The sequence below is a fragment of the Solea solea genome, chromosome 2, assembly GCF_958295425.1.
Source record: "Solea solea chromosome 2, fSolSol10.1, whole genome shotgun sequence".
Taxonomy (NCBI): domain Eukaryota; kingdom Metazoa; phylum Chordata; class Actinopteri; order Pleuronectiformes; family Soleidae; genus Solea; species Solea solea.
The window spans coordinates 8922224-8950193 of NC_081135.1; the positions used below are offsets into that span (position 1 = coordinate 8922224).

The following is a 27970-nucleotide window of genomic DNA, read 5'->3' on the forward strand; positions in this document are numbered from 1 at the left end:
GGAGGCGGATTCCCGGAACAGAACAGAAGATGGGGGAGCAGAAAAGAGGATTAGACGGGAACGCTGAAGGAACATGAGGAATCAACAGGTTCATAGATGAGAGGAAGCGCCAGAAGATGATGATGATGGTGATGAGACACAGTCTCACCACAGCAGGAGTCGAAGAAGAGACAAGCACTACTGCAGCAGCAGCAGCAGCCGTGAGACCTGCAGCCTCTACAGAGCAACAGGTGGGAACGATTTATGTTAAACGACCTCGGGACACGTTTGTGTTGAGATCTGAAGAGTGCGCATGTGTGTCTGCGCGCTTTTACGCACGGCGTGGATGATTCCACCAAACAGGGCCCCCAGAGAGTTAATTTAGTCTTATATAAAGTACCTAAAAGGGAAACTTGAAAAATGACTTTGGTGGAAGTTGAAGCCACTTTTTTTATAATATTACTTAAGTAAAAGAGTTAAAGTATATGACATTTACTCTACTTAAGTGTCAAAAGTAATTTTCTGATATAAAATGTATTTAAGTTTTAGAAGTAAAAGTATTAAAAAAGTGAAGAGTTAGGATTGCGCAATGGTGGTGCAGTGGTAGGGTGAGTTGTCTTTCAACTGGAAGGTTGTGGGTTCAATTCCTGGCTATGTGTCCTTGAGCAAAAGACCTAACCCCATATTGAAGCATGTGAATGGCAAAAAAAAGCTGAAAAGCAGCTCATCAAGACTAGAAAAACTGATGGTCTATATAAATACAGACCATTACCAACTTTTCTTCTTCAGATTTTATTTGGTAGTAACGAATAACAAAGATATATATACTGTATATATATATATATATATATATATATATATATATATATATATATATATATACATATACATATATGTATCTTAATATGAATGCTAAGTCATAATTATCAGATACTAATTCGTAATAATAAGATGTTAAGTCCTAATTATGAAATTGTAGGAGCCTTGTAGGAATTTGTATTTTCTGGGTTTATTCCTCCTGAACACCAGGGGGCGTAATAGTAAAGACCGAACTTGACCAGAACATATTTAAGTTCATTAAGTTCATTGATCACAGGTGTTGCTAATTTTAGGGAAGCCAACAGTTTATGTCTGTGTTCGCAAGACATATGTGGGATTTTATGGTTTAAGTGTGGACTGTAAATAAATAAATGCAATTCGAGTTTAAGTATAAGAAAGTTTCCATATCAGTTTTCTGAGTTACACGTCTGAACAAATGACCAATTAGCCATCAGTAGCGGTTGAAAATGGGACTTCAGGCCACTCCATTAAAGTAAAAAACGGCTCCATTTTGGATAATCGGATACATCGTGTGTTTCATTGGGAGACAATCGCGTTACGGTGAATACACCTCGACTGCATCGATCACCTGCTGGAGGTTTTACCGGAGCTACTGGGTTGCCACCGAGACATCAGCATCAGAGATCGGGACATCAGACCACCTGCTGGCTAACGTTTGGGTATGTGCAGCGCTGAAATGAATCGCCATTGTAAATATGTGTGCACACAAAGTATACATTGGTTCCAATCCAATCCAACTTTATTTGTAAAACACTTTAAAACATCTACAGTGAACCAAATTGCTTTACAGAAGAATAAATAAAACACACAATAAATAAAAGGTATATTAGCTCACAAGAGGCGATAAGATGCATCTAAAACAACTACAATAATTAAAATAAATAAACATGTGGATGAAAAACATAATTAAAACGGATCAAATAAAATATTAAACAAAAAACGGACTTAAATGGAAATATCAACAACTTAAACAGTGTCAAAGGCCAATGTAAGAAGATGAGTTTTAAGAAGAGATCTAAAAACAGGCAGGGAAGAGGCCGGTCTGATGTGTAGTGGTGTTTGGGCAGCCAGTGGAGTGAAGCTTCAATAAAACTACAGACTAGGTTTACATGAAGTCACAATTATGACATACTAAGTCATAATAATGTGATACTAAGTCATAATTTTGAGATGTTCAGTCATAATAATGTGATACTAAGTCATAATGATGAGATATTAAGTCATAATAATGAGATACTAAGTCATAATAATGTGATACTAAGTCATAATGATGAGATACTAAGTCATAATGATGAGACACTAAGTCATAATTATAAGATGTTCAGTCATAATTAGTATTTCATAATTATGACTTGAGTTTGCCTTTTTTTTACCCACGTGGTGGAGAACGAGCGTCCATATAATTATAATTAGAGTAATTTAATAATCAGTTGTTTGTTTCAAAACCTTAAGGACAAACCTTTTCTCAACTCTCAAATAATGTATATTTTCCATTTGCAATGTCATCTCCAAACAAGCAGGGCTGCAACAAATGAAAAATTCAGCAAGAGCAGCTAGAGAGGTAGAAAAAGAACCAGTATTGTACCCAGTTTTGTGAAGAAAGAAGACTATAGCATTCATTTTAATGTAACCATTTGATCTAAATGTTACCTAAAAAAAATCACTGGGGGTGGATCTTTGGGTTGGACCCCCCAAACTTCTACTATTAGACTTTATTACTGTATCTAATATGCAAAAATGTACAATTGTACAATTGTACACTTGGATGGTTGAGTTTGCTGTTTTTCTTAATCAATTAGATAATAAAACATATTTAAATTCACAGATGCACATACTCATGAACAAAAGTATTGTGTTTTCATTAGCTTTTCGTAATCCGTCTTAAAGACTAATGGCAGTTTGCTGACTTCAGGACGTGGCCTCCAGGTTGGAATTAGTGGACGACTGTGTGGTGCTGTGATACTCGTGGGTGTGTCACCGGGTCTGTGGTATAACTCTCAGGGTCACTTACTTGGAAAATGTGCATTTGATTTCCTGCTTTGTTCTTAAATGATTGTGCACCAGAGACATTGCACAACTCCTGCATGGCGTGAGCACAGAGCCTTCAGATTTACACCCCCACGCACACACACACACTCCTTTCTCTCTGAGTAGTTGGCCTGCATTGCGACTTGGTTCAGGAAGAAAAAGGAGAAGGAAAAAAAACTGGAATCTTGATGTGTTAAACATCAAAGACGGTGTGTTATTTTCTCCCTGAAATGGAGCGTGTGAAATGTGCATTTAAAGAAACTGGAATGAGATGGTGACCTGCTGCGTGGAACGATTGGGAAATGTTTTATGTCAGGAATGAATTCTTTTAATTTATGACCGAAACCTAATCTGATTGCTCACATCTGCCGGGGACACTCACCCTGCAAGAATCCCTTCTTTTAGTATCATATAGACAAGGAGACTGTAATTAATGATAATAATATCCGACATGGTGCCACAGACGTACAGGCACTGACATCCATGTGCTTATTTTGTCATGGTGTGAACGGTTCGAAAGGACAAACCAGGACAAAGAGATTTGATCATGAAATTCTTGGCTCTTCATGAGTGTGAGGACCTTGAGCAGACGTTCAATTTAATAATGAGCCTCTGCTCTCATCCTGTGAAAGTGATAGTTCAGGGTTTTTTTTTCTTTTAACATGTTAGTCAGCCCCTGTGGCTGTGATTGTGAAGGAGGACATGAGGACAGTTGGTGTAACAGAAGAGGACACACGGTATAGGACAAGATGGAGGCAGATGATGCGCTGCAGTGACCCCTAAAGGGAGAAGCTGACAGAAGAAGAAAAGAATGATGGTGACATGTTAGCATTTATGTGTTGACTTTCCACACAGTCATTAGGGACCCTATCAGGGACTATTTCAATTTTTATGACATTCTAAATTATGGAACATAAACTCCCAAGTGGAAGTTTTTTTTGATCGTAGACTTAAGTTGGTGTCACAGATTTTCTCTGTGGACTTTGGTGTGGGAGAGTGGTCAGTTACAAACTTCACTTTCCAGACAGAAAAGATTGTATAACTGTGAGATGAAGGAGTGAAAATATTCTTAGGATATAGTAGACTGAAGGAAGGATAGAATTTTATGGGGTGAGCCTTAAAAAAGTAGGTACACATGTACTCAAGAGGGTTGCTGTATAGCTGTTTTGACATGCTTGTACCACAACAATGTAAACATTTGCCAATGTCTGTGACAGTAGTCGCACACCTCTCTGCATCCTGTCGCTTGATTAACGTCAATGAAAAGAATAACCTGGAAACGAGTGGGTGTAAATTTATATGCACAGACAGGGCACAGACATCCCCTGCTCGTACACACAATCTGTTCACTGTGTGTGTGTATGTATGTATATATGTGTGTGTATATATAAATACATATATATACACACACACACACACACACACACACACACACACAGTTGGGCAGATGCATCATAAATTCATTCACACACCCTTGTCACATCACCTGCAGCCACTGCCGCCTGAGCTTATTGAAAGCTTAATGGCATGCCGACAGAAAAACCCCCAACAACAACCAAACAAACAAAACTCAAAGTCTTTGAGACGGAATCAGTGGTGTCATAATAATGATTGTGTGCAATATGAATTATTTACAGTTGGCGTGGGGTGATTCGAAGCGGCGGCGCGGTAATGACAAAGCCATCAATTCACACTCCCACCTCTCGAGGGTGATGATGGATGTGTTGGGGTTTTTTGTTTTTTTTTCTGCCATTAGGTGTTAATATGATCTTATCAACTCCTCAGGCTGCTTTATTCACACAATTCACGCACACACATTTCTAGTCTGCACACGCAGGGTGACCAGTGGGCGTGTGAATGCTGAGATCCACAGCACCCACTTTTTCCTTTTACTCTCTCTCTCTCCAGAAATGCTTCAGGCTAACGCAGGAAAAAGCAGATCACTGAGGTGTGAGATATATTTTATATCCTCAGTCTAAAAAAGGTGGCTTGTCTGATTAACATGCAGAACAACTGTCTTCACTTTGTGAAGCACCTCAGGGGGCGGCTGCGGTGTGCATGATTCCGGGTTCATGTGTGACGGTCATTGCGAGGTTTTCACTAAAATTTCAAAAGTCCACACACAGGTTCTCTCGCCAGCTCCCTGACATCAAATGTCTGGACTCACTCAGCCACCTCCGTGAACACGGGAACACGTCTGACCCAGACAACCTCCCACTGCGTTCATCACAAGTGAGCGGAAAACTGTCTTTCAACACGAACCCCGGAAAAGTGTCCAGATGCAATTTTTCCCAGACATTTTCCAGAGGACATGTCAGTGAATTTGCTTTTGTCCACACAAATCCTTTCAGAATCCCCTTTAGAATTAAATGCTAACACCAGTAGTCGAAGGCTGCGTTTAGACGACCGGCCATCAATTCAGATTCATCACAGATCAGATTTGACGGTTTGCATTCATAACCAGTGTCTTACACCTGACATTCATGTAAATGAACACACTGGATCAACTTTGCATGCTACTAGTTTATAATAAAACAACACATTTGTATGAATTGGATAGTTTGAGAGGACGACACTGTCCATTTTTGTAGTTTTGTTGCTGCTGCGGGTTTAGCTGGATGATGACGTCTGACTATTCTAACTCATGCCTCATGATATATCTGATCTAGGTCCACACATAATGAAGTGACGCGCATCTGATTTGAGATTTGAAATTTCGAATTGGATTTCTGTGTTCATACAGCCCCTGGGGGGGAAAAAAAGATCTGAGTCACTTCAGCCTGATAATCTGAACGCACCCCTAACATCTGGACGACAGGCTTCCACCGAGATATTCAGATATACCCGCCTGCGCACACACACAACATGACATCACCGTGTTATTTTTCTGATGGATTCAAAGTGGATCGAAGGCCAAGCTGCACTCACTGCAAATTCTGCCGGCCCACGCGATAATCAGGTGGTGTCATTGGCTTCCAGGCTGTGTATTTTGAACTGACCCCAACCCCCATGTTCAAACAGCTATCCAATTTACAGATAAAAAGTGACAGCCCTAATATGTGAGCTAAAATTGTAAATAGAAAAAAAGTGGCGTATGTAAGTTTCTTGCACCACTTAAGCACATTTTGGTTTATATGAATAGTTCTTGCATGAGGGCACACAAGTGTTTTCTAGCCTCCATAAGCAAGGATTTGCTGTGTTACTACTGTATCACTTTCTGTAAACAGACATTATAACGCTGCAATGACGTTGCCTCACATCTGCGATGCCACTCACACAATTCCTCTTGGCCCCCTGCCCCTCCATCACTGGCTCGTCTAACAGTTTGAAAACGGCTGCTGACTGCACAGGAAGTGATGTGTTGCAGGATTACCACTCAGGCTGTAAAGCCGGGGGGGGTTAGATTGTTAAAATTGATTGCAGACACTGAACTCCATCAGCGCTGGCCTCGCCGCGCCAAGCCTCTAAGTCTAAATGAGCACTCCAAACCTTTGCACGTCCTCGGCACATGCCAAACGAAATCAACGTGAGGAGCTATTGTCAAAATAGCTGAAGAGCCATCTAATTACACCGATTCTAGCTGTCTCCTGTGATCTTTGCAATCATCACACACACGCAGACACGACACTGAATTGAATGCAAATAAGCACAATCTGAAAAAAACTCAACCGATGTGGGGATTTACCCTATTTCTGAGTCAGGAGAAAGATATTTTCGGTCTTATCAATCTTTGCAGTGAAGTTCCTGCGTGAGACGTGTTTTGAAACCGCTTCTCTCCGCATGACTAAAAACCCAGAGGGCCGCCGGGTTTTTGATCATGTCTTCTTATTTATTCTTTGTATTGTTTTTGTGTTGCTGCAGCGCCGCACCAACTCGAGTGAACCCCCCCCCGCTGTCACATGCACACTCTGCCCTAATTCTGCCGTCAGAGTCGGGTGAAAGCGCTCTTCTCCCGAACTGCTGCAGGCTGAGGATGCCTTTCATGGCTCTGACCTTGTGTGTGTGTGTATGTGTGAGTGAGAGTGAAAGAGAGCGAGCATGGTGCGCTCTCAGTTTTATTGTGTTTGATTTTGCTGCGAGGGAAATCAAAGCCCCTCGACCATCTGCTGTGGTTCACACACAACTGCAGAGCAAAGTTCATGCATCACATTTGTGGCCTTTGCTCTGCTAAAAGTGAGGTTCTCCAATTCTCTCCGGCGTTCCTCTCTCCTCCTCAGAGGCCAAAAGGAGTTCGCCTCTTCCTCTCCGCAATCCTTACTGTGAACGATGACGGAAGAAGCAAATATTATGACTTCATTCTTAGTCATCAGGTTTAATGTATGTGATTATATCTCACTTTCATAGAGACTGTCACACTGAAGTCTATAAAGAAAATCTGCGTTTTTGTTTTGTGTCACTACTGAACATAAAATATCAAACGCTGAAGTTCTAAAACAACACAGTTGGACTCACTGATGGGAGCAGCAGTAAATCAACAAGTCCTGTGTGCTGTGATGAAACTATTATTGATTTTCTCTGTGGAATTCGGGGCATGGTTGACAAAGCAATGTTGGCTCCCGGGCACAGGAGGTGTTCGTGGTGTAGTCGGCGCTAACTATGTGTCAAAACACCTGTTAAAAAACCCCCCTGAACTATCCCTTTAAAAGCATTGTTGCAGAGAGAATCATCATCATTGTTACCATCTGACATCAGGAAAAAAGTCGCAGTTCCAGCCGTTTGCATGAAAGATGTTAGTGTTTCTGTTTAATTTGCCCTGTGAAGGATGTAATGAAAATTGAAATGGCCTTTGATAGGAATACAGTATGATATTGTAAAAACCACTGGACCCTTCACTTTCTGCATAAAAAGGTTCATTTAGATTCTCGCGTTCAGAAAACAATTACTTGCTCCAGCACTTCTCCGAAACTATATAATGTTCACACTGTGTGAAAAATATACCGAGCAGCAGGTTTTTATTGCCACATTTCCGACAAATGGAAATGTCCGACATCTCGTAAACACATTTTACCCCTGAATCCCACTTGAGTCGCTGACGCTAATGAAACTTCTGCAGGTTCTTCTGAACAACACTGGGCAGCAACACATCATTTTGTGAAAGTGGACACGTGAAGAAAAGTGCAATGTCACTGTCGTCGATTTAAAGTACTAATGTCTGTGTCCATTTACAGTGCTTTTCAACACTTCCTGATTTCTTTGCTGATGCTCAAAATGCCATTTGGTATTGCTTTACAACACTGCTCCCTGCTGGTGACACTGCAGTACCCTGGTATTTAACTCCCAGGACCTTAAGCTCCACAGTAATTCAGACTCATGGATGTCCTGAATTTACAATGACACACTTTCTAACCCTTTGGTTTGGAGGTTTTCTCTCACTTTATGAACTGCTACGTCTTCCACACCAAATTCCTTTGAGAAAATCATTGTTTTTATTTCACGGGAACAAAGGAGTTGAAGGTCTACTGCTGCAGCAGTGGATCAACTCTCCTGTGTGCAATGATGTCAAATCTGTGAAACTTTGGTGCAGGAGAACGAGCGATTTACAACGTCAGACAAACTTCATTTTCATGTTGAAAAAAGTGGTCTAACAGACGTAGGCAGACATGTATTTTGGTTTGGTGCTGGAAGCATGCACAGCATGCAGAGTCAGTACCTCATACAACCACACTTAAAAAAAAAACCCAACAACCCTGAGCTGTCCCTTTAAATGCCATTACTGCATCCTGTCAGCAAAAAAAAAGAAGAAATATGAATCATTATTTTGTGATTCACAGTCAATTAATAATTCAGCAAGCAATAAAATACACTCACACTTTTCTTTCCCCTGCAGACTCCATGATGCACCAAGAAATTATGAGGACAGTCCGTTTCAAAATAAGCTGATATGTGCTTTACTGCTGTGAGGATTCTATATTTATGTCCTCAAAACAAAGAAAGAAAAATAACAACTATCTAATGAAGATCCTTTTTTTTTTAATGAAGTTTTATCCTCCCTGTCAAAAACACATTTTACTTCAGTTAGGAAAAGTAAAAAAATGCATTTATGCGGCACATCTTAGACAATTTATTTGTTTTTGCAGACATATTTTACATAAAAAAAACCATTATTAAACTGTTTCATGGTTTTGTTTAGACACTCGCAGCCATATTCTGCGACCGCTCTCAGGTTAACCTGTCTGTAACAACCTGTCCTTCAAAATCTCAGACAGAAAGAAGATAAGGTACCATTACTTATATTAGAGTGATGATAGCTTGTTGTCACAATTCTACAAAATGTATTTTTGTTGTCCATTGTTTTTACCTGAAAGACATGTGGAACCTTTTGTTTTCAGTCGCGTGTTTCCCTGCTACCTGCTGTGATACACCAGGGAAGAGAAACGTGACTTTTCCATATCCCTTACATTTTGTGCTGTCACTTCCTTATTTATATAATATATACATCATTTGTATATAATATTTGCTGTGTCTGTGTTTGTTTTATACACTTTGTCAGAAATGAAATGCAGACTGCCTCTAATAGAGTTTGTGGTCTTCAATCTATTTAAGTTCTGTGTATTTTACTAGAATCTCACTCACTAAAGGCTTTTCCTCCCATATTGAAGCCCCATCTTACATGATCCACATAGATGGAATACTTTTGTGGAGTTTGCATGTTTGATTTTTCAATCAAGCTTAGAGCAAGTGAATGAAGTCAGTGAAGCTGCGGCCTTGAGTCGACACTGCTGGTCCACTCCTCCCCTCTGGCTGTGGATTATGAAAGGCGGCAACGGTTATTTTATATAATTTTCTTATTCTTTTCTTTTCATGTTGGTCTACTCTGTACAGCAGCAAAGTATGAAAACCTCCCGATGGCTGCTGCTGATGGAAATTCTCCTCCGCTGGCTTCAAACTGTGTCCTTTCATTTGTCCTTGCATATTTATTTTTCCTCTGTATTCAGTTGAGAAGACAGTCTGTAAATCACAATCTCAGAACCCATCCGTCGGCCTTTGCGTCTGGATCCAACTAAGGGGTATTTTGGGGCTTTCTGTGTAGACAGCAGATATATGGGCTCAGACTTCTTTTTACTGTTTGCTATTTACAATCTGTCAGGCTCCAAGTGGGGTGCAATTGAGAGAAGACATCTATCTACAAGCAGTTTTTTTTGGGGGGGCAAATCTCTTTTTAACAACTTCCTGCATGTGTCTCTTCTGTTCTGCACACACACTGTTTGATTACAAATCTTATCTATCCTTCACCTCCAGATTTAGAATCTCTTTATAGAGATTAGTAAAATTGATTTGTGCACATTCAAGGAATGACCTGACGGAGACGGACACTTGTCACTTAGTGCTGCTTGGGGAAAAAAAAAAAAAGTAGGACATGACATAATTAATTTCAAGTTAATAGAACATTATTCTCACTTACAGTTCGCAAATCACAGAAGCACACTGGGGCAATTTTCCAGAAAAGAGCTGATTACAGCCCTTGTGTGATCTGGAGTCGCTGCAGTTGTGTGCGAGCTCACGCTTAATGAGCCCCTGGCGACGAGGGGGTCAAACACGACACGTCACATAAACACGTGACAAGTGACACGGGCAGTGATGCATGAAAACAAGGGGTGATTTTAGCTTCGTTTCAGCTGAAATCTTACGGAAGCTGCACATTTTTAATCTTCTATTTCTCTTTTCCATGCAGCTGCCGTCCATCCTGGTCTCCGATTGGCTGGAGCAAGATGGCACACTTTTAGCAACTGCTAATCACGTGCCAAGATCATCAGGCTGAGAATCACGTGAGTGAGGCTTCAACTTGCAGTGATAACAATATCCACTAGCTTGCCTCAGTTCGATGCAGGGCCCCCGTGGGTCCCCGTTGCCTTAGGACCCCCGAAGTCACAAAAACCGTACTACTTGAGACGGACATTTTCTTTGAAATCATATTCAGTATGGTCTTCATCCAGTAAAAGCTGCACTCAACTATGTGACATGTCTGTGAGCCACAAGGCAAAGCTCCCTATTTACCAGTTGATTTTCTTTCTGAGCCTCGCCTGAGGTGGTTACGGTCACTGAGCAGAGAGCAGTGGCAATCGGTGGAGCTCACTGATCCATGAGTGCAGGCCTCAGTGTGGAGCTGCCGCTCCTCTACACTGACAGTGTTTCCCGAGATTGAAGTAAAAAAAAACAACAACAAAAAAACAGCGTGAGTGAGTGCCACCCCTAGGCTCCCTCGGGTCCTGCCTGTGTGTCCCAGGTCTCTGCCTGATGGTAAACACACACAGAGCAGCACAGTGGGAAGAGCCCAAACACAAAGGCCACTTGACCTGTTACTGCAGTTGAGTGTTACTTCATCCTATAACAGTTCATTTTGCTGTATGTGGTACTGACAACAACTAATTCAATCTATGCTTAAATCTACAATGTTTTAAGATTATGTTTGCCACTTAAATCTGTAAACTGCTCACTGTGAGAGAAAATTCTAATCTTTAAGTTTAATTACTTGCCTATTCTTATACCCGGACCTGGATGAGACACAAACCGGCACGCTGCGCGTCAAAATCTGCGATGTTCCTTACTGTTCAGATGTCAGGCATCGTCTCAGTTCTCCTCGGATCTGATCTCTGTCACAATTTGGCGTCACAAACAGGATTTCGGCAGAAGTACAGACTGGTAAGTGCAACAAAACTCAGTTTGCCTTACCATGTTTGACGAAAGGAACTGTGTCAAATTTAAGGGGATTGATTATCAACCAATTTATAATCTACTGATGTTAAACTTCAAAGATGAAACAAAAGAGTTTCTGGGGGGGTGCTGTGATTATGAAGTGTGGGTTTATTGTGACAGCTGAGTGACAGATTTGGTTTCTGGGACAGCCTAGAGCAGGGGGGCCTCGCGCAAGACAAACTTTCAGAAGACATTTTCGGGAGGGTTGAAAATGTCTAATTTCGCATCCCTGTCAAAAAAATTCATTTGAAGTTACTGACGAAGGCAGCAGTGGCTCCGTCTCTATGGACTTTGGTGCAAGGGAGTAAGCGATTTAGTAATCGAAAAGGCCGTCTAACAGTGAGACTAAGTGGCAAACATATTTTCAAAATATTGTAGACTTAAGCAGCTGCACATTCTATTCAATGAGCCTAAATTGGCTAAAATCAGTTTTTCCCTTGTGCTGTTTGTGAGCCTCTTTAGATAAACACGCTGCTGACAGTGTAAAAACCTAAAATGTCCTTCCCTTAATGGTGAAAATGATTCAGGTTATCTGGTTAAAATGCAGATTTTATTGCATATTTTGGGGTTCTTGACTCATTGTTGTTCTCACCATGTTCCCCACGAGAGCACTTTGTCCCGGTGTCACTTAATACCCGCTACCGTTTGACACCGCAACCCGCAGCGCTGTTTTTATTCACCGTGCTTTCATTCACAAGCACCCCTTTTATCGGCATGCGTCCGCTCCCTGTCTTTCTCTCAAGTACTTAAGAGTTCCCTCAGCACATCCTGCAGGTGGCCTGTGCACACTGTGCACTCCAGCCTTTGTGTGATGATGATGCAAGCCTTTGAAGAAGCACTGGGAGAACAAAAAGGTTATAATGTGTCAGAGAGCACAGAGAGAGCAGTGGTTTTTTTTAAAAGCTGTGAACAGCGGGAGCTGCAGGAACCTGGATGTGACCCGACTGCTCATGAAGACGCCTTTACGGCTGTGTGAGTTTGTGGCAGATGGATAGCGGTGTCGGCGAGTGTGGATGGTCTGTTTTGAGTGTTATCATGTGGTCAGCCTCACCAGAGTGTGCTTGTTTACATACAGATTTATACACACTTTGGCTGCAGTCATGTTGTATCACAAATTTCCCTCTTTCAGGAAGAAGAGTGAGTGTGTGGGGCTTCAGTCAGTATATACATTCACTGTGAACACAAATTAAACATGAAAATGATTTGATTTGAATTATCTGATAATTATGAATGAGTAACGGTGAATATTATCATAATGACCTGGCTCAGTTCTAAAATGAAAAAAATGTGCATTTATCTAAAGATCTACATTATTTTACACCTGTATTTCTTTTTCCTTACACAGATGTAGTATTAATTATTACTGCTGACCAGATCAGGGACACAGACAGTTATCAACCTAACATCAGATGTTGCAGAGGAGCCTCCAGGGCCATCCATCCACTACCTGCCAACAAAAAATAACAAAAAACTGAGGTATTAAGAACATAAAGAGGACACGGATGAAAGGAGAACAGGCAAAGGGAATAAAAACCACAGCTGGGTACTGATACTTTTACAAAGTTGAAGTAGAAGCACAAACATATTTGTTTGGCTTCAAAAGTATGAGTGTTGAAGCTAATGAGTTTAATTATTGAATTTTGATTGTGAATAGATGTTTGGTTATAAGGGACACAGAGTTCTTGTTGATTCCCCAGTTCAAATCTGCTTGACCTTGAAACAAGAGCTGCTTTTCATCCTCGTCCTTGCACTGCTTTTGATTTGCACCATGAATACCGGGTGCAGAAATAAAGACATACAATTCACTCAAACCAACATGAACTCCTGCTGACAGTAATCTATTATCCAGAATCAGTAGTCCATTATTTATCGCTTCACGAACACACAACTTCAACAGAAATGATACGCAACAGATCTGTGGTTTCTGGTTTTAAAGGGATAGTTCATGTACCTTAATTTAATGCACACACTTTTCGTTTGTGCTTAGTTAATTCATGACCAAATGAATTATTCAATTATAATTATAGTCCATTGTAAACTAAATATTTTTTGGATGGAGGACATTGTCACTTTCAACCACATATTCCGTCCCAGCATTAGACATTGCTAATTCTTAGACACTGGACCTTTTGAAGTTTTGATACTGGATGTATAAGAAAGGATTGATATAAATAGAAAATATGTATGTTTTAAGACATTTTAAACTTCTTATGTTTCTGAATAAACAATCTTGTTATATGAGAAGTGTGAACAGTTACATGAGTTTATTATGTGCTGTTGTTCACCCCACTTGTTAACACATGTTGAGTGTTTATATCACAATGTTGATGTACAATATAACACTTCACTGACTTATCTATGTCCTTATATGTGCATTCATTTTCGATGTCTGAAATAACATGTCTATGTCATTCAGTCTGCTGGTTATGGTGCGTTCACTATTATGACATCATTATTTGTTTTTTATTTTATTTTGAAATGTGCTTTAATTTTGGAAAGCGGAAGTACAACACACGATTCCGGCGCTATGTGTACCGAGCTAAAGTGTAGCCGGGAACAGTTTTTCAGAATCGATTCGAAATAAGTTGTGTATGTATTATACTTTACAAACCTCGGAGGATTTTTTAAATCTGTGTAGACACTTATCTGTAGTTGAGAAAAGTGAAAACGAGTCCACGTGTTAAGGTTTATCTGTGTTCGGACTATAAAGACGGTAGGTGCTTCCCCTTAGCTACTGCACTGCACACTGTCTTATTTCCGGCGTATTGTTATATTTTTGTTTTCGTTCATGGAAATGTAATGAGTGACTTAATGTGCTGCTCTTTTACATAATATCCTACATAAACACTGCCATGTATGTATGAAACGAGTCCTTTCGTTCACTCCCGACGGTCGTACACACTCTCTTGCCACTTTATTAGGAACACCTTGCTCGTACCGAGTTTGAGCCCCTTTACTTTCTAAACTGCCTTAATTCTTTGTGGCATTAATTACAACAATGCGCTAAGATAATTCCTCGAAAATCATGGTCCACATTGGCATGATAGTGATTTGTCGAGTTAAATCTCCTGTTCCACCACGTCCTAAATAAGATGCTTTATTGGACAGAAAATTTCTGTGGTCTGCATTTTATGACTGCACTGCAGTACACTAATGCTGCAATTAATAAAAACTCAAACAACTTGCTAGTGTTCATCAAGCTTCTGTTATTATAGATTATAGTTAGCTGATTAAGTTAATAATGATGATAATAATAATAATAATAATAATAGTAATAATAATTGAAATAAAGGACATCCTTCACAGCTGTAGTCCCTGGGCAGGAAAAAGAATATCATCTATTTAGTAAACATGTAGAATGTCATTAGCAACAACTGCTGTATAACATTGACAAGATACCCTGCAACAACAACAACAACATTCAGATACGCATTACAAGTGTAATGCATGAGTACATGACTGTGTTGAAACACCCTCAAGCATTATTGAATTGTCGGATGCTCATAATAATGTATACATGCATCTGTTTGTGTAGGCACTGAGGATGACGGTCTTGAATCTGTCCTTTGCTGCATGCGGTTTCTTGGGGATCTACCACTTGGGTGCTGCAGAGGCGTTTCTCTGCCACGGGCGGAAGCTGATGGGATCCCTCAAGGCCTGCGCAGGGGCCTCAGCCGGGGCCTTGGTGGCTGCTGTAATGATCACAGCTCCTGATAAGTTAGAGGTAGCTCCTTATTCTATGCCTGTTAAAATCAGTGATATCCATTATGCTGACTTTTCTTGCTGGAAACTGAAGTTTGTAAGGTGTTCATTCTCAAGTCCATAGAGAAAATCAGTCTTTTTGTCTCTCATCAACTTGGGAGCTACTGGTCAGTTGCTGCTTCCTTTGAGTGTAGTGAAGTGTAAGTGAACTTACTGACAGAGGCAGCATTGGATCAGCAACTCCTGTACCCTGTGATGTAGAATTGTTCATTTTCTGAATGAACTTTGGTGTGGGAGATTATGTGGTTTATAAAACGACACAAACATCAGTTAAACGTTGTCTAATGGTGAGATAAAGTGGCAAACTAATTGTTAAGATGGTGGATACTTAAACATGCTTGTATTTTATTTGTGAAGCTTTTAAATGGGTTGTAGCTTAACAGTTAGAGAAATAAGTATGTAAAGTGTGAATGTGACTTCAAGTCCTTGAACATGTTTTTTCTTTGTCTTGCAGCAGTGTAAAGAATTCACCTACGGGTTTGCTGAAAGTGTGAGAGGACAGAGGTTTGGGGCCATCACACCAGGATACAACTTCATGCTCACACTACGGTGAGTTACTCCGCAGGTATCATGAAAACACAACTGTGTGTCAGTACCTCATACAACCACTCTTTGTTTCAGCCATCATTTGCATCATTTTGTCAATCTGTGGTTTCAATTACATGAAGCTGAATTTATTTATGATGTTTGTGTGGTTCCTCTCCAGGGAGGGGATAGAGGAGATTCTGCCCAATGAGGCTCACAACCTGGCCTCAGACCGTCTTCACATCTCACTAACTCACTCTGCAAGTGGCAAGAACCACATCGTGTCCAGGTTTACGTCCAGGGAGGAGCTCATAAAGGTACCCCCCCCCCCATCTTCCTTTTAGTTGAAATCATTGCCATACATTTGTATGTTAGTTTTTATATCCTTGTTTTACTGCTTTGACCAGAAAATGACAAACAAAGTCAGTACCTGTGTAATAAATGTCTATATCGTATATTGGCATTGGCACAAACGGTGACAAAATCTTCGACTTTTATGGTACCTTTGTCTAAATGTACCATAAAAGTCAAAGATTTTGACATTATTCCATTACTCCTGTCAGATGTGGACAAGGCCGAAACATTAAATGTCCCGAATAATGTTACTTCTTGTAAATGTTTTCAGATTTAAAGTCTTCGCCTTGTAACTTTTTCTCAGGCTCTGCTGGCCAGCAGCTTTGTGCCCATCTATGCTGGACTCAAACCAGTGGAGTTCAGAGGACAGGTAATGGGACATTAGATTCATGTACTCCCACACTGTGTTCTGTCCAAAGGAATATTTCTTTTAATATAAGTTCTCCAAAAAAACACTTCATCTTTGTCAGAGTGCTTCATCTTACTACTTGTAACATGACACAAGCAGCTTTTGTTTAATAACAAAAGGGAATTGTACTGTAATATTGCATACACCTTTTTTTTCTCTCCGCCTTTCTATATTAGTCACTGCTGCACACACACAAACACACAGATGTCTGGCAGTGGCGCGCACACTCTCCACTCTGCTCTAGATTGATCTTTATCTATTATTTATTGTAAGTTTTTTGGCTGTGCCACAAAAGTGGGGCTCCCTCAGCTCTTTCAAAATAAATTGGTGCTAACAGTTTCGATTTTATCATCAGGGTGCATTTGCAGGCTGTGTTGCCAACTTAGCGCCTTTGTCATTAGATTTACAGACTAAGACTTAGACACTTGCAGTAACGCAGCAAACACAACTGACAAGGACGCACCTCAGTGTTTATCGTACATATCTGTAAACATTTTTTATTGTTTATTGTGCAATTTAATGTGTATAAAATCCAGAGCAAAAGTCCCATACATGTGCCTTGACATTGCTTTTGAAGATTTTGAAAAACACAAGTTGACAAATTAATACTGGGAATAAAAAAAAGCATGTATCAAGCATATTTAATTCAACTATTATAGTTTTTGCGTATAGCCCTTTTTCCATGCTAGAAAATGTTTGAATACACAATTAAAATAACGTAAATAATTCACTTTGTTCAAATTCCAGGTTGTTGACTGATTTCACAGCCTGTGTGTTTTGTGTTACTAGAAATGGATTGACGGAGGCTTCACGGACGCCCTGCCAATTCTGCCTGTGGGACGAACTATCACTGTGTCTCCCTTTGCTGGACTGCAGGACGTGTGTCCTCGCCACATGGGGCGCTTCAACACTCGACTAAGACTGGCCAACATGAACATTATGGTGAGAATTTAATTAAATCAAATTGATCTGAGATTTGATATGCCAGTTAAAATCTGGCACCATTTTAACAAGTTCACTCTCCAAAGTCCATAAAGAAAATCTGCGTTTTAGCTCACAGGGACACAGGAGCTTCTGGTCTACTGCTGCCCTATTTGGTAGGTTTGTGTCCCTTGGCGAAATCTAAAGGAAGGATTTGAAATACTCAAGTCACAAGATTACACATTTTGGACTCACTCGTGTCAAATCACTGATTTTCTCTCGGGACTTTGGCGTGGGAAAGTGAGCTACTTTTACAAAGCACAACTCTAGATAATGAGTAGAGCTGCAACTAACGATTATTTTCATAATCGATTAATCTGTCGATTATTTTCTCGATTAATCATTTGGTCCATAAAATATCAGAAAACTTTAAAAAATGTTGATCGGTGTTCATCAAACCTGGAAATGATGATGTTCTCGAATGTCTTGTTTTGTCCACAAATCAAAATGATTAACTTTTAATGATTTCTTTGTTGTGCAGAGCAAAGAAATGAAGATAATATTCACATTTAAGAAGCTTAAACAATCGGAAATCTTGTTTTAATCATGAAAAAAGCTTCAAACCGATTAATCGATTATCAAAATAGTTGTCGATTAATTTAGTAATTGATTAATAATCGATTCATCAATTAATTGTTTCAGCTTTAATAATGAGCTAAACTTACAGCCACCAGACAACTCCTTCATGCTCCAGTACGTTTTCCCCGTCTTGTGCATTGTCTTCATTGATTCAATTATTAATGAAAATTCGAACGACACTCTGGGAATCATTTATGTTGTTGAATTGCATGAAGAGGCCATAACCATGTGTTCAGCTATCTCTTTATCCCACAAAGTGCGTGCTGTGTCTTAGGGTTTGTGATGCAACTTTAATAGTCAAGCTTCAGTTCAATATTTATTGTGTTGTGGGTCTAAACAAGATGGAGTATTGCAACATCAGACGTCATCATAAACATGACATCTTTTGAACAGTGTTTTAACTTGGATACAACAACCGACTTAGAATGATTACATTGCAATTTTTCAGCCCTATCACTAAAAACAAAACGTATATCATTTTAGCCAATAAACCATTTTGCATGTTACATACTGTACCTTTTAAGCCAGAAACGTAAATGTACACATACTGTAGGTTCACGGCTCATGTGTCAGTTCCACTGAGTAGAAACGATTTCCGATCAGTGTTTTATCACCGCTGTGTTTTTCTTTGGTTTCCTCAGTTCTCTGTGGAGAACATCAAACGCCTGAACCAGGCTCTGTTCCCTCCGACTACCAGCGGTATGCGCTTTCTGTGTGAACAAGGTTTTCATGATGCTGTGAGGTTCCTGAAGAGCGAGGCCTTGATGAGCTGAAGGCCTCATCCTCAAGATTTTACCCTTTTTATTTACTTTGAGAATCACATGTTCCTGTTTCCATGGAGCGCTTTTGTAGATTGATGTCAAACACAACCCGTCTGAGAACATCAACATGTGCGATGGGCTCGGTATATCTTTTTTTTATGAAGCAAAGCATCATTGAGAGCATGAGATACGCGTTATCAAACACACTCACTGTGGATCTTTTTCCTCCGTTCCTTGGCAGCAGCGGAACATGATGAAAAGCCTTCATGTGAACATGTACTCTTCATCAATTTTCCAAGGAGGCATTTAATTTCCCCCAGCCCGAAGCAGCGGGAGAAAGAATATTGGATATCGCAGCATTTCACAGGAAGTCCATGTCGCAGTCATGGATGCAGGGGGAGCTCCCTCGGGACACGGCGAAGGAGCGTCGTCTTTGAAGTGCTTGACAGTTCCGCGGGGTTCCTCCACTGCTGGGTATTTTTTTGATTCCCTCCAGCGTCAGGAGATGTGAGCAGGTTCTCCATCAGTTTGCAGTTGCTGTGGTTAGAGCTGCTTCTCCTGCAGGACTCCTCAGTTGGAACATTAAATATAAAACAAAATATTTAATTTACTTAAACAGGATAGCTTTAGGTCTTGGAATTGGATTAGTAGTTTTCTTTTTTTTTTTTTTTTTAAACAGTTGGTGGCCCCCATGCCTTGAGCTAAAGCTGAGAAGGTGGCAGCATCCATATTACAACACTGCGTCTGTGCAGCAGCAACTAAACATAGATGTCGGTTTACTCTAGAGCGATAGCAGTGTGGTTCAGACATACAACCCTGTGCTGACATCACTGTCAACACAGGAACCAGACAAACATGCAGGCGTCTGGACTCAAAGTCTGTAGCACTTTACCTGCCTCGACTCCAAGCTATTGATGCACTATAATTAAAAAGTTGTCCTATTATGAAGTTGTAGATTATTTATTCATTCATAGGTTAGATTCTAGCAATGTTAACCCTTAATTTATCAACGTACGCTGCTGGACCTGGGTAATGAATCTTGTTTCTTTGTGTTAACATGTTTGAATGACAATAAATCTGAATGTTTTCCAATGGGAATATTAAGTTAGTTTTGTTCTGTCAACTGCTCACACCCTGCAGTGAGAAGAGAAAGTGATGAATTTTACATCATGAAACTATCAGTTCAAATGTGTTACTTTGTGACTTCTGTGTTTTAAATAACTGGTTGTGACACAAATGTACTAAATGATGCAGCAATGGACCAACTCCTCCCTTGTCCCCATGAGCTAAAAATTCAGATTTTATTGATGGTACCGTGGAAGAGAGAGCTATTTATAAAGTGACACACACTTATGTTTCCTGATGGAACATATTCTCGAGATATTATAGACTTAAGCAGACATAGATCTGTTCAGGTGAGCCTTTTGTTAAGTGGCTAAAATCAGTTTTGCCTTGTGTCCACACTGGCAGCCGCCCCACCTATCCTTTTACTGGTAGCAATTACAATATGAAAAGAATACCAACATCTAAAGCAGCTTCAGTACATCAACCAAGGTGTGTGTGTGTGCGTGTGTGCGTGCGCGTGCGCGCCCTCACTGGTTTTCTGTCAGCCCACCTGCTGGTTCTCCTAATGAGTCTTAATTAAGGCTTCCTTTAAATTAAAGTTCCCAAATGGAGCCCAGCTTTTTGATTCATCATGTTGCAGCTCATCTTGTCGCAAAAACTCACTCTCAGTAATGAAGCACAGAATTGGGGCCTGCTATCTGGAAACAGGCCAGTGTGGGGGAAAAAAGAGCCCATTTGTTAGTGTAATTAGTCAACTGCTGACTTCACCGTACAGCACTGGAAAACTGTGTTCACCTGCAGCGTGTTAGCGCTGTGATAAGTGTGTTCAAATTCACACTGTGCCAAGTCACTGCAGACTGCTGGTCTGAAGTTCTGCGAGCAAATTTAATGTCACAAATATTCTGATTCAAAATAATCAGAATTCACAATATTATTGCAGTAATTACACTCCTAAAATGGCTATAAGCGCATCAAAAAAATTACATAACACTTTTTTCCCAAAATGATTTCATTGAAAAAGAACAAGTTGGAAAAACAACATATTTCCAATACTGGACATACACTTATTTTAAAGGTGTATACATGTGCTCACCTAAGAAATCCACACTTATTAACACTGTTATTGCATTGTGGCACTTGCTGATGATAAATCCCAAACATTACAAATATATTCATGTACTGTATATACACATATATACATTAACAGTACTGTTTAACACAAGAGAATTTAAAATCCTGTTATATATGTACATGCATATATGTACGTGTGTATATGTGTACAGTAGGTACGTACAGTATATATGCACGTATGCATATACATACATTATACAGTATATGTGTGTGTATATATATGTGTATATATGTATATGTGTATATATATGACGACAGGATTTTTAAGTCTCGTGTTAAATAGTACTTATTATAGTTTTCCCAATTTCATGATTATTCTGATTATGGAAAGTCACTGCAATTAACTTTTTGTGATTTCTTTTATTTGATGAGTAAATTATTCATCGTCCCGTCCGTTAATGGTCACCATTTTCAAACAAACTCCACGGAGGATGAGGGGAAAAACCAGATAAGAACAAAATAAAAATACAACAGCATTCCTCTCAGGCCTGATCTGTATGCAAGTCACACGCATTTACAAGTTGTGCTTCTGCTCACGTCAAAGTTCGATTTGGTAAAAGCGATCGCGTCCTGTAACCATTACAGCAGACTTTCCTGCTGAGCCGCAATGTGGATGCGAGACACAGAAGGAGAGTTACTTGACAAACAAGCCGATAAACAACAATAACAACAAACTCCTGGACTGAAAAACGTAACCTGTTTCCCAACAAAAGTTTGTTTTATTACAGATACTTGATAATTTTTTCTTGACTGTATAATGTAATCACTGTGTCTAGACACAAGTCTGATTTACACGCAAGACTGCAGAATCATGTCATGTCATGTAAACACTTCTACAAACAGGCAAAAATGTACTAATAACCCAACCACAGGAACACCATTTGCAAAGCAGCTTTTTAAAATGAACCATGAAGATATTTGACGCGTAATTACAAAACGGAATGACAACAACTTTCAGTTGATTTATTTTTAATTACCTCTCACGAGTTATTTGCCAAATATGACAAAAAAACAACAGTATTTTCAAACCAGAATCTGTCTTTTGTGGTTATTAAATTACTACCTGTGTCTGATGATACTTCCTCTATGTAACTAGTGTTTCACATTGGATCAGTTAGTGTTGAGTCATGTAGTTTGGTGTTAGAGTAAAGTAAGAGAAAAACATTCAAACTAAATCCATCAACAGAACCCTTCACATGGGAGAGAATCTGCATCATCTACATATTTTAAAGCTGCATTTAAATTTTATTTTTTTTGCCAGTTTAGGGCAGAACATGCTGTAACTAAAATATTGCATACTCAAAATACTCTTCAGGGAAATACAGAATCTGGCTCTTAGTATCAGTTGCTATTGTGACAACTGCTGCTCTATGACGGTGTGAACGGCGGCTTTTTTGTCTGGTACTTCTACTTCATCTGTTTAAGTCTATTACATCCGAAGAATAAGTTTGATGAGAAAAGGTTTTAACTGCTTTTTCCAACAACACACAGAGAAAATCATCGTTTTTAGCTCATGGCGACATAAGAGCTGCTGGTCTGCTGCTGCTTTGTACCTAAGTTTCTGCCACTTAGGTATTTTTGAACAAAATAACACATTTAAACTTAGATTTCCTCTATGAACTTTTGGTTTTGGTCCAAAAACTCGCGTTTCCAGTTGGTGAAGGCTGTCAAACCGTGAGATAAAACGGCAAACCTGTTATACCGAATATATCACAGCACTGTCGGCACTGACTTTCACTTCAAAAACCCAAACTCTTTAAGTATACGGACTGTCTGCCGCGCTCCGACGCACGACACACTAGTGACAGTTTAAGGCCACAAAGTGGAAATATAGCCATGCGCAAACACATACAAGTGACAGTGACTGACAGCAGTCACACAGCAAACTCTTCTGCACAACACACTCTGTTGAAACTGCGGAGTGTTTTCTCAAGCACGCGGGATTCACGGCGGCTTATGGCTGCCGACTGTGATCCTACGTGTTTGTGTAAACTACAGTAAACTAAATGAATTTGTCGAGATTCTTTCTGAAAACGAGTTTAACTCATAAGCCGCACGTCTTGGCATTTCTATGACAAACGGCACCTTCTCGAAGGAATAACCTTCAAGCTGCCTCTTAAAAAGGCAGCTTTGATTTGTGTAGTGTCCCAGACAATGCCGAGTAGGGCCGTGCAATAATATAATTACTAATATCCAGCGGTGTCTAAAAATAACCACCTTATCAGTTTCATTGCTCTCCAAAAGCTAATGTGCTGCACAGTGTGTGCATATATCAGGAGACTTTTTAAATTATAATTGTAGTACTTTTTCCATTTAAATATAGAATGTTGGAGCAACACATCCAGTTTCAGTTTAATATAGATTTTTTTTTTTATTGAGTGTCGAGTCAGGAGATAACACTGAATAAAATATATCAGCGCGATGTCGGGAGAGAGAGAGAAAAAGAAAAAAGACATGGTGTCAAAGGAAAACACAGCAGCTGATGTCAGACAAGGATGTCTGCTTATCAAAGTCCATAAAAGCCGGAATCCTTGCCCGGGCTGGAGGCCGCATATGAAAACGAGGCAGTGCGCAAGTTGATGTGACCTCCTTGACCTCATTATATCGTGGAGAGCATGAGAGTGATGATGCCTCTTTTGAAATGAGAGGCGAGCAGCAAGTGCAGGGGCTTGAGTGCAGAGTTTAGGAGGGAGACACTCAACCTCCCCCCCCCAAAAAAAGAGGGCTCTGTCTTGGTCACTCTAGAAAGCAAAACTGTAGTCGCTTCCTTCAGTACTGTGTGGACCGTAGTTGTCATATCCTGATTACCTCCAAAATCTTAACATTTCTTCCTTGGGCCACAACCTGCACACCCAGAGAATGTAATCTAAATCTGTCCTTTTAATTATGCTGCTTAGACGGTGGAGGATATTACTCAAGATTTTGACATATTGAACAGTATTTAATATTCAGATGCTGAGGTTTCACGTGTGATATGATCTACTGGTCCTGACACTGGCACAGATGTGTAAAACTTGAGCAGCAGGGCTGCAGCCATGGCCTCCACATCACATTCCCTCTGGACAGCTGCCCCTCCGCGGGCTTCACCGACCTCTGGTGCTGCTCCACAGCCTCGGCCATCGCGGCCAAAACGGAGTGAAACGCCGGCTCGGTGTCGGGCGTCAGCGGCGCGGTCTCCGACGGGTCCCTGGAGAGGTCAAAGAGGAGTGGGGGATCGTGGCGCGTCACAAACTCTGCCGCGCACAGGCAAACGCTGGTGTGGGAACACACGGTGGCGCTCTCGGGGTAGAAGTTTGGCGTGAAAAAAAGGGCTTTCCACACTGAGCTACCTGTGGAAATTCAGTCAGAACGCCAGTCAGTGTGTGGCAGTCAGTTTATTTCTCTGTATCTTCAAACCTCAAATAATACCACTTCTTATATTCTCTAAATTTGGTTGGTTTTAAAGTTGTATTTAATTCACGTGAAACTGTAAGTCAACAAGTCTGTAAAAGCTACCTTTGAAAATATTCAGCTGATGTATCCCACACTCAGTCAAAGCCCCCTAACCCCCCCCTTAAAACGCTGCTTCAAAGAACCTCAGCCTGCACAGTGACAAAAGTCAAGCTGCGGATACAAAATGCCTTCCCTTCATCTTTGGCAGTGACAGATGTGGAGAAATCTTTTGTGTGTTTGCCTGGACTTACTGTTCCGAGGGTGCCACCTGACCGCGTTCAGGTAGATGTCACAGTAGTGGAACAGAAACTCGTGGCGGGACCTTTCAACTCTCCCCTGAAGCAAATCCATGAGGTCATGGCCATCAATCTCCCTGCGCAGCAAAAAGAAAAACAGTCAACTATGAATTAGAATTAGAGTGAACAGTACACGGAGTGACAAACTTCAGGGTGTATTTGGTGAAGCTTTCAGGCAGCCATGTTTTCACTGACTGTCTCAGGCTGGTTCTTTTCACTATCCCTTTAATAACGCCTGTTTTTTTTTTTAAAGGAAACACGTTCCCTCGGCTCAGATCCTCCATTTCCGCGAACCACTCTCTTTTCAGTGCGACCCAGATTTCAGTCTGCACTTGGCATGTGGAAGGAAGTGCAGTCTCACCTGTCCTCTGGGACTGAAGCTCCACTTAAGTGAACCACTGTGGGAAACAGGTCCATGTTGCTGGTGGGCTCGTCGATTTGTACACTGCTGGAGATTTTCCCTGGCCAGCTCAGAATTCCTGGGACCCGGATACCTCCCTCCCAATTTGTGCCTTTCCCTGCTGTTTAAAAAAAAAAAAAAAAAAAAAAAAAAGACAGAAAAGAACACACAACTCATCAAAGCACTTCTTGTGAAGCGAGCATAGCTCAGCGTGTCAGCTCAGCCCTGTGCTGCTCACTAAAGGAACGAGTTGATCCTTAAGCCTGGCCATTATCTCAGATAAAAAAAAAGTGACTCAGACATCGTCTGCATTACAAAACTTTCGCTGCTCTTTGAATCAGGTCTTTTGGGTGCAAAGACGAAAATTACTTCAAATCTGAGTCCACACTGTGAGTCTCTGTGTGGCAGCCAGACGTACTCTCTGAGGACACACCATGTGTCTGATGGGAACACAACAAATATTCGTATTATGATTTTTTTGTATGATCTAGATTTTCAGTGGCAAGTGCATCATTTCCTGGGAAGTTTCCTTAAAAGGAAAAATGCAATTACAGACAATAAGCAGTGAGACATGGATTTGGCCTCAGTACAATTCAATAACATAACATAGTATACTATTATTAAATAAGGTGCAAACTGCAGCAGGTTCTTCAGTTTGTTTGTTTTTTTTGCCGTTTCTTTGTTTTATGCTTTGATTTTTCTGCGTCAAGACTCCGCGAGAGCAACCGTGCAACCTTTTTTTATTGTGACAAGTCAGCAGTCTGTCACTGAAGTGATGCATACAAACAGCCGAGTCTGACATGTACTGGCTTTATAACGCGGATGCTGATACTGCATATAAAATGGAGCATCAGTGTAGTGTGAGGAGGGAAGCAGTGGAAGGATGGTAGGCCTGATTTAGCAGATGTCTAAACTTGTCTATTCCTTGATATTCAACAAGTATATTCCTTGATAAGATACTGGATACCTATTTACCTTTGGGGTATCGATCATTCAATGAGATCACTGAAGCGATTGCCTTCAAACTTGGATGGAAAGTGTGATTAGACCCAAGGATGATCCTGTTAATATTACTTTTTTGTAATTTGTGTGAATTTCTCAGGAAATAATGCAGAGATTATGATTAAAAAAAACAAAAAAACAGGCCTATGTAGATTGTATTATTAGCTACGATCATGATAATGATCCAAAAGCAGTATTTATATACAATATACAGTCAGTCAGATCAATGTTGTGCTGCTGCATAAGGCTAATGTAATGAGGGCTTATGGTAAAGTGTCAGTTTAGATAAAAGAAATGGAATAATGGCAAGGATTTCATTGCTACGTAAGTAAATTGTAATTAATTCACATGACCTTATACTGTAAGTTATATAAAAAAAAATTATTCAGCTTGAGGTAAAAGTCTGACAATAATTAGTAATAATATGAAGCACACAGGCTTATGAAATGGGTGTTATGAGTACCTTTTTAATGAAGCCTTGCAGTCATTCAGACCTGCATGAAAGGATTTCTTTTATGGACACATGTTGCACGAACCGAATTTCAATCACTGTGTTTGTCCATGACCCTGCGACATTTATTCAGTCTGAATACAATAATCCTGCTTTTAGACTTCTATCTCCTGCTTTCTCCACAGCCCTCCTCGTGTATTAGGACTTTTATTTTTATTTATATTTTTAAACGTGGTTAATGCGCATTTATGCTCACGAAATGCTGCGCCTCCAAGTCTCTACTGGGGAAGATATTATCCGGGTCACGACGAGGCTGCTCTGATTTGTTAAAGAGCGTCACAGGAGAGTATGCAACGCAAGTTTGAACACAAATCCTACAAAGATTCAAATATTTGTACATCTGAACCTGAGAGAGTGAGCAAGAGATTGAGCCTGAAGTCAAGTCGCTGGTGGCACTTAACTATGAACATTGTTCGCTTCTAGAATTATTACGTGGGGAGTCGCAACTGGGCTCGTAGGAAAGCCTTTGATGTTCTTGGTCTTATGGAGCATGAACAACTCATTAACAAAAATCCACTCCATGTGTCAGCCATCTAGAATTCTATGTCAGGATTTGTCAGATTGCGACCTGAGAGGAAACATCCTCCCATACAGCGATACAGCTTTAACTCCAAGTTCCTCGTGCTGTTGTACCTTTATATATTCCATTGGATCCACTGGGGGATTCTTCCAGGTGAGCACCCTGGTCTGAGGTCAGGTAGACCAGAGTGTTTTCCCTTAGATTGAGTCTGTCCAGAGTCTTCAAGATGTGACCTGAGAACAGACACAGCAGCACACTCATGTACTGTATCTCCTTCACATGTTTGGGAACTAGAGTTGGGTCATTCTCCACATTTCCCCCTGGTATATAGTACTACAGTGACTCACCCATACAGACAGACTTGTTTGACAAACCTTTTATTTAGGTATTAAATAATGTCTATTTCTACTGCATAAGGCCTCTAATATACACCTTACACAGCAAATTCTCAATTACGACAATGAAACCATTTTGTTTTGCAGTATTTATAGTAATATATACCCAAAGAAAATGTGGAGAAGGTACGACAGTATCTGACTATTGACTGACTATGACTATTGTCGCACGAGCAGGAAACTTGTCAAACTTGTCGAACTCCTTGCCAAATGGTCGGTAAAATTTTAATCACACAGATCAAAAGCCTCCTTGGCATAAAACAAGAGCCAAATAATACCAATTAGAAGGCAAAATTACAAAGCATT

General features: G+C 40.3%; 2 protein-coding genes across 6 annotated transcripts in view; one reads left to right on the forward strand and one right to left on the reverse strand.

Moving 5' to 3' along the window:
* Positions 1-158: 158 nt before the first annotated feature.
* Positions 159-25401, forward strand: pnpla4 (patatin-like phospholipase domain containing 4). Of its 4 annotated transcripts, none has more exons than XM_058622578.1 (8): positions 159-230; positions 10520-10613; positions 15077-15265; positions 15758-15852; positions 16010-16145; positions 16487-16552; positions 17381-17533; positions 25090-25401. In XM_058622578.1, the coding sequence occupies exons 3-8, from the start codon at positions 15086-15088 to the stop codon at positions 25228-25230; spliced, it is 771 nt and encodes a 256-aa protein (XP_058478561.1). In that variant the 5' UTR covers positions 159-230; positions 10520-10613; positions 15077-15085; the 3' UTR covers positions 25231-25401. The 4 variants fall into 4 exon arrangements, 3 of the variants coding, with proteins under 3 accessions (XP_058478561.1, XP_058478559.1, XP_058478562.1); XR_009239493.1 differs by lacking the exons at positions 159-230; positions 10520-10613; positions 25090-25401 and adding exons at positions 14060-14254; positions 18793-19055; positions 19154-20010; XM_058622576.1 differs by lacking the exons at positions 159-230; positions 10520-10613 and adding an exon at positions 14060-14254.
* sts (steroid sulfatase (microsomal), isozyme S) overlaps positions 21808-27970 on the reverse strand; it is a 10738-nt gene continuing 4575 nt past the window's right edge. Inside the window, exons 7-10 of one of the 2 annotated variants that reach the window (XM_058622575.1) lie at positions 27383-27502; positions 25198-25354; positions 24792-24913; positions 21808-24437 (exon numbers count right to left, since the gene is read on the reverse strand). In XM_058622575.1, the coding sequence (XP_058478558.1) occupies positions 24088-24437; positions 24792-24913; positions 25198-25354; positions 27383-27502 (749 nt within the window). In that variant the 3' untranslated portion in view covers positions 21808-24087. Of the gene's footprint in view, positions 24438-24791; positions 24914-25197; positions 25358-27382; positions 27503-27970 lie in introns of both variants that reach the window. The other variant, XM_058622574.1, reaches the window with a different exon arrangement.

What these genes read in the sequence shown, in the direction of transcription:
- pnpla4 (XM_058622578.1), top strand. Translation starts at nt 15,086, where the DNA reads ATGACGGTCTTGAATCTGTCCTTTGCTGCATGCGGTTTCTTGGGGATC. An exon ending in CCAGGGAGGAGCTCATAAAG is followed by an intron (nt 16,146 to 16,486) that starts GTACCCCCCCCC and finishes ACTTTTTCTCAG; the next exon opens with GCTCTGCTGGCCAGCAGCTT. An exon ending in CAGTGGAGTTCAGAGGACAG is followed by an intron (nt 16,553 to 17,380) that starts GTAATGGGACAT and finishes TTGTGTTACTAG; the next exon opens with AAATGGATTGACGGAGGCTT.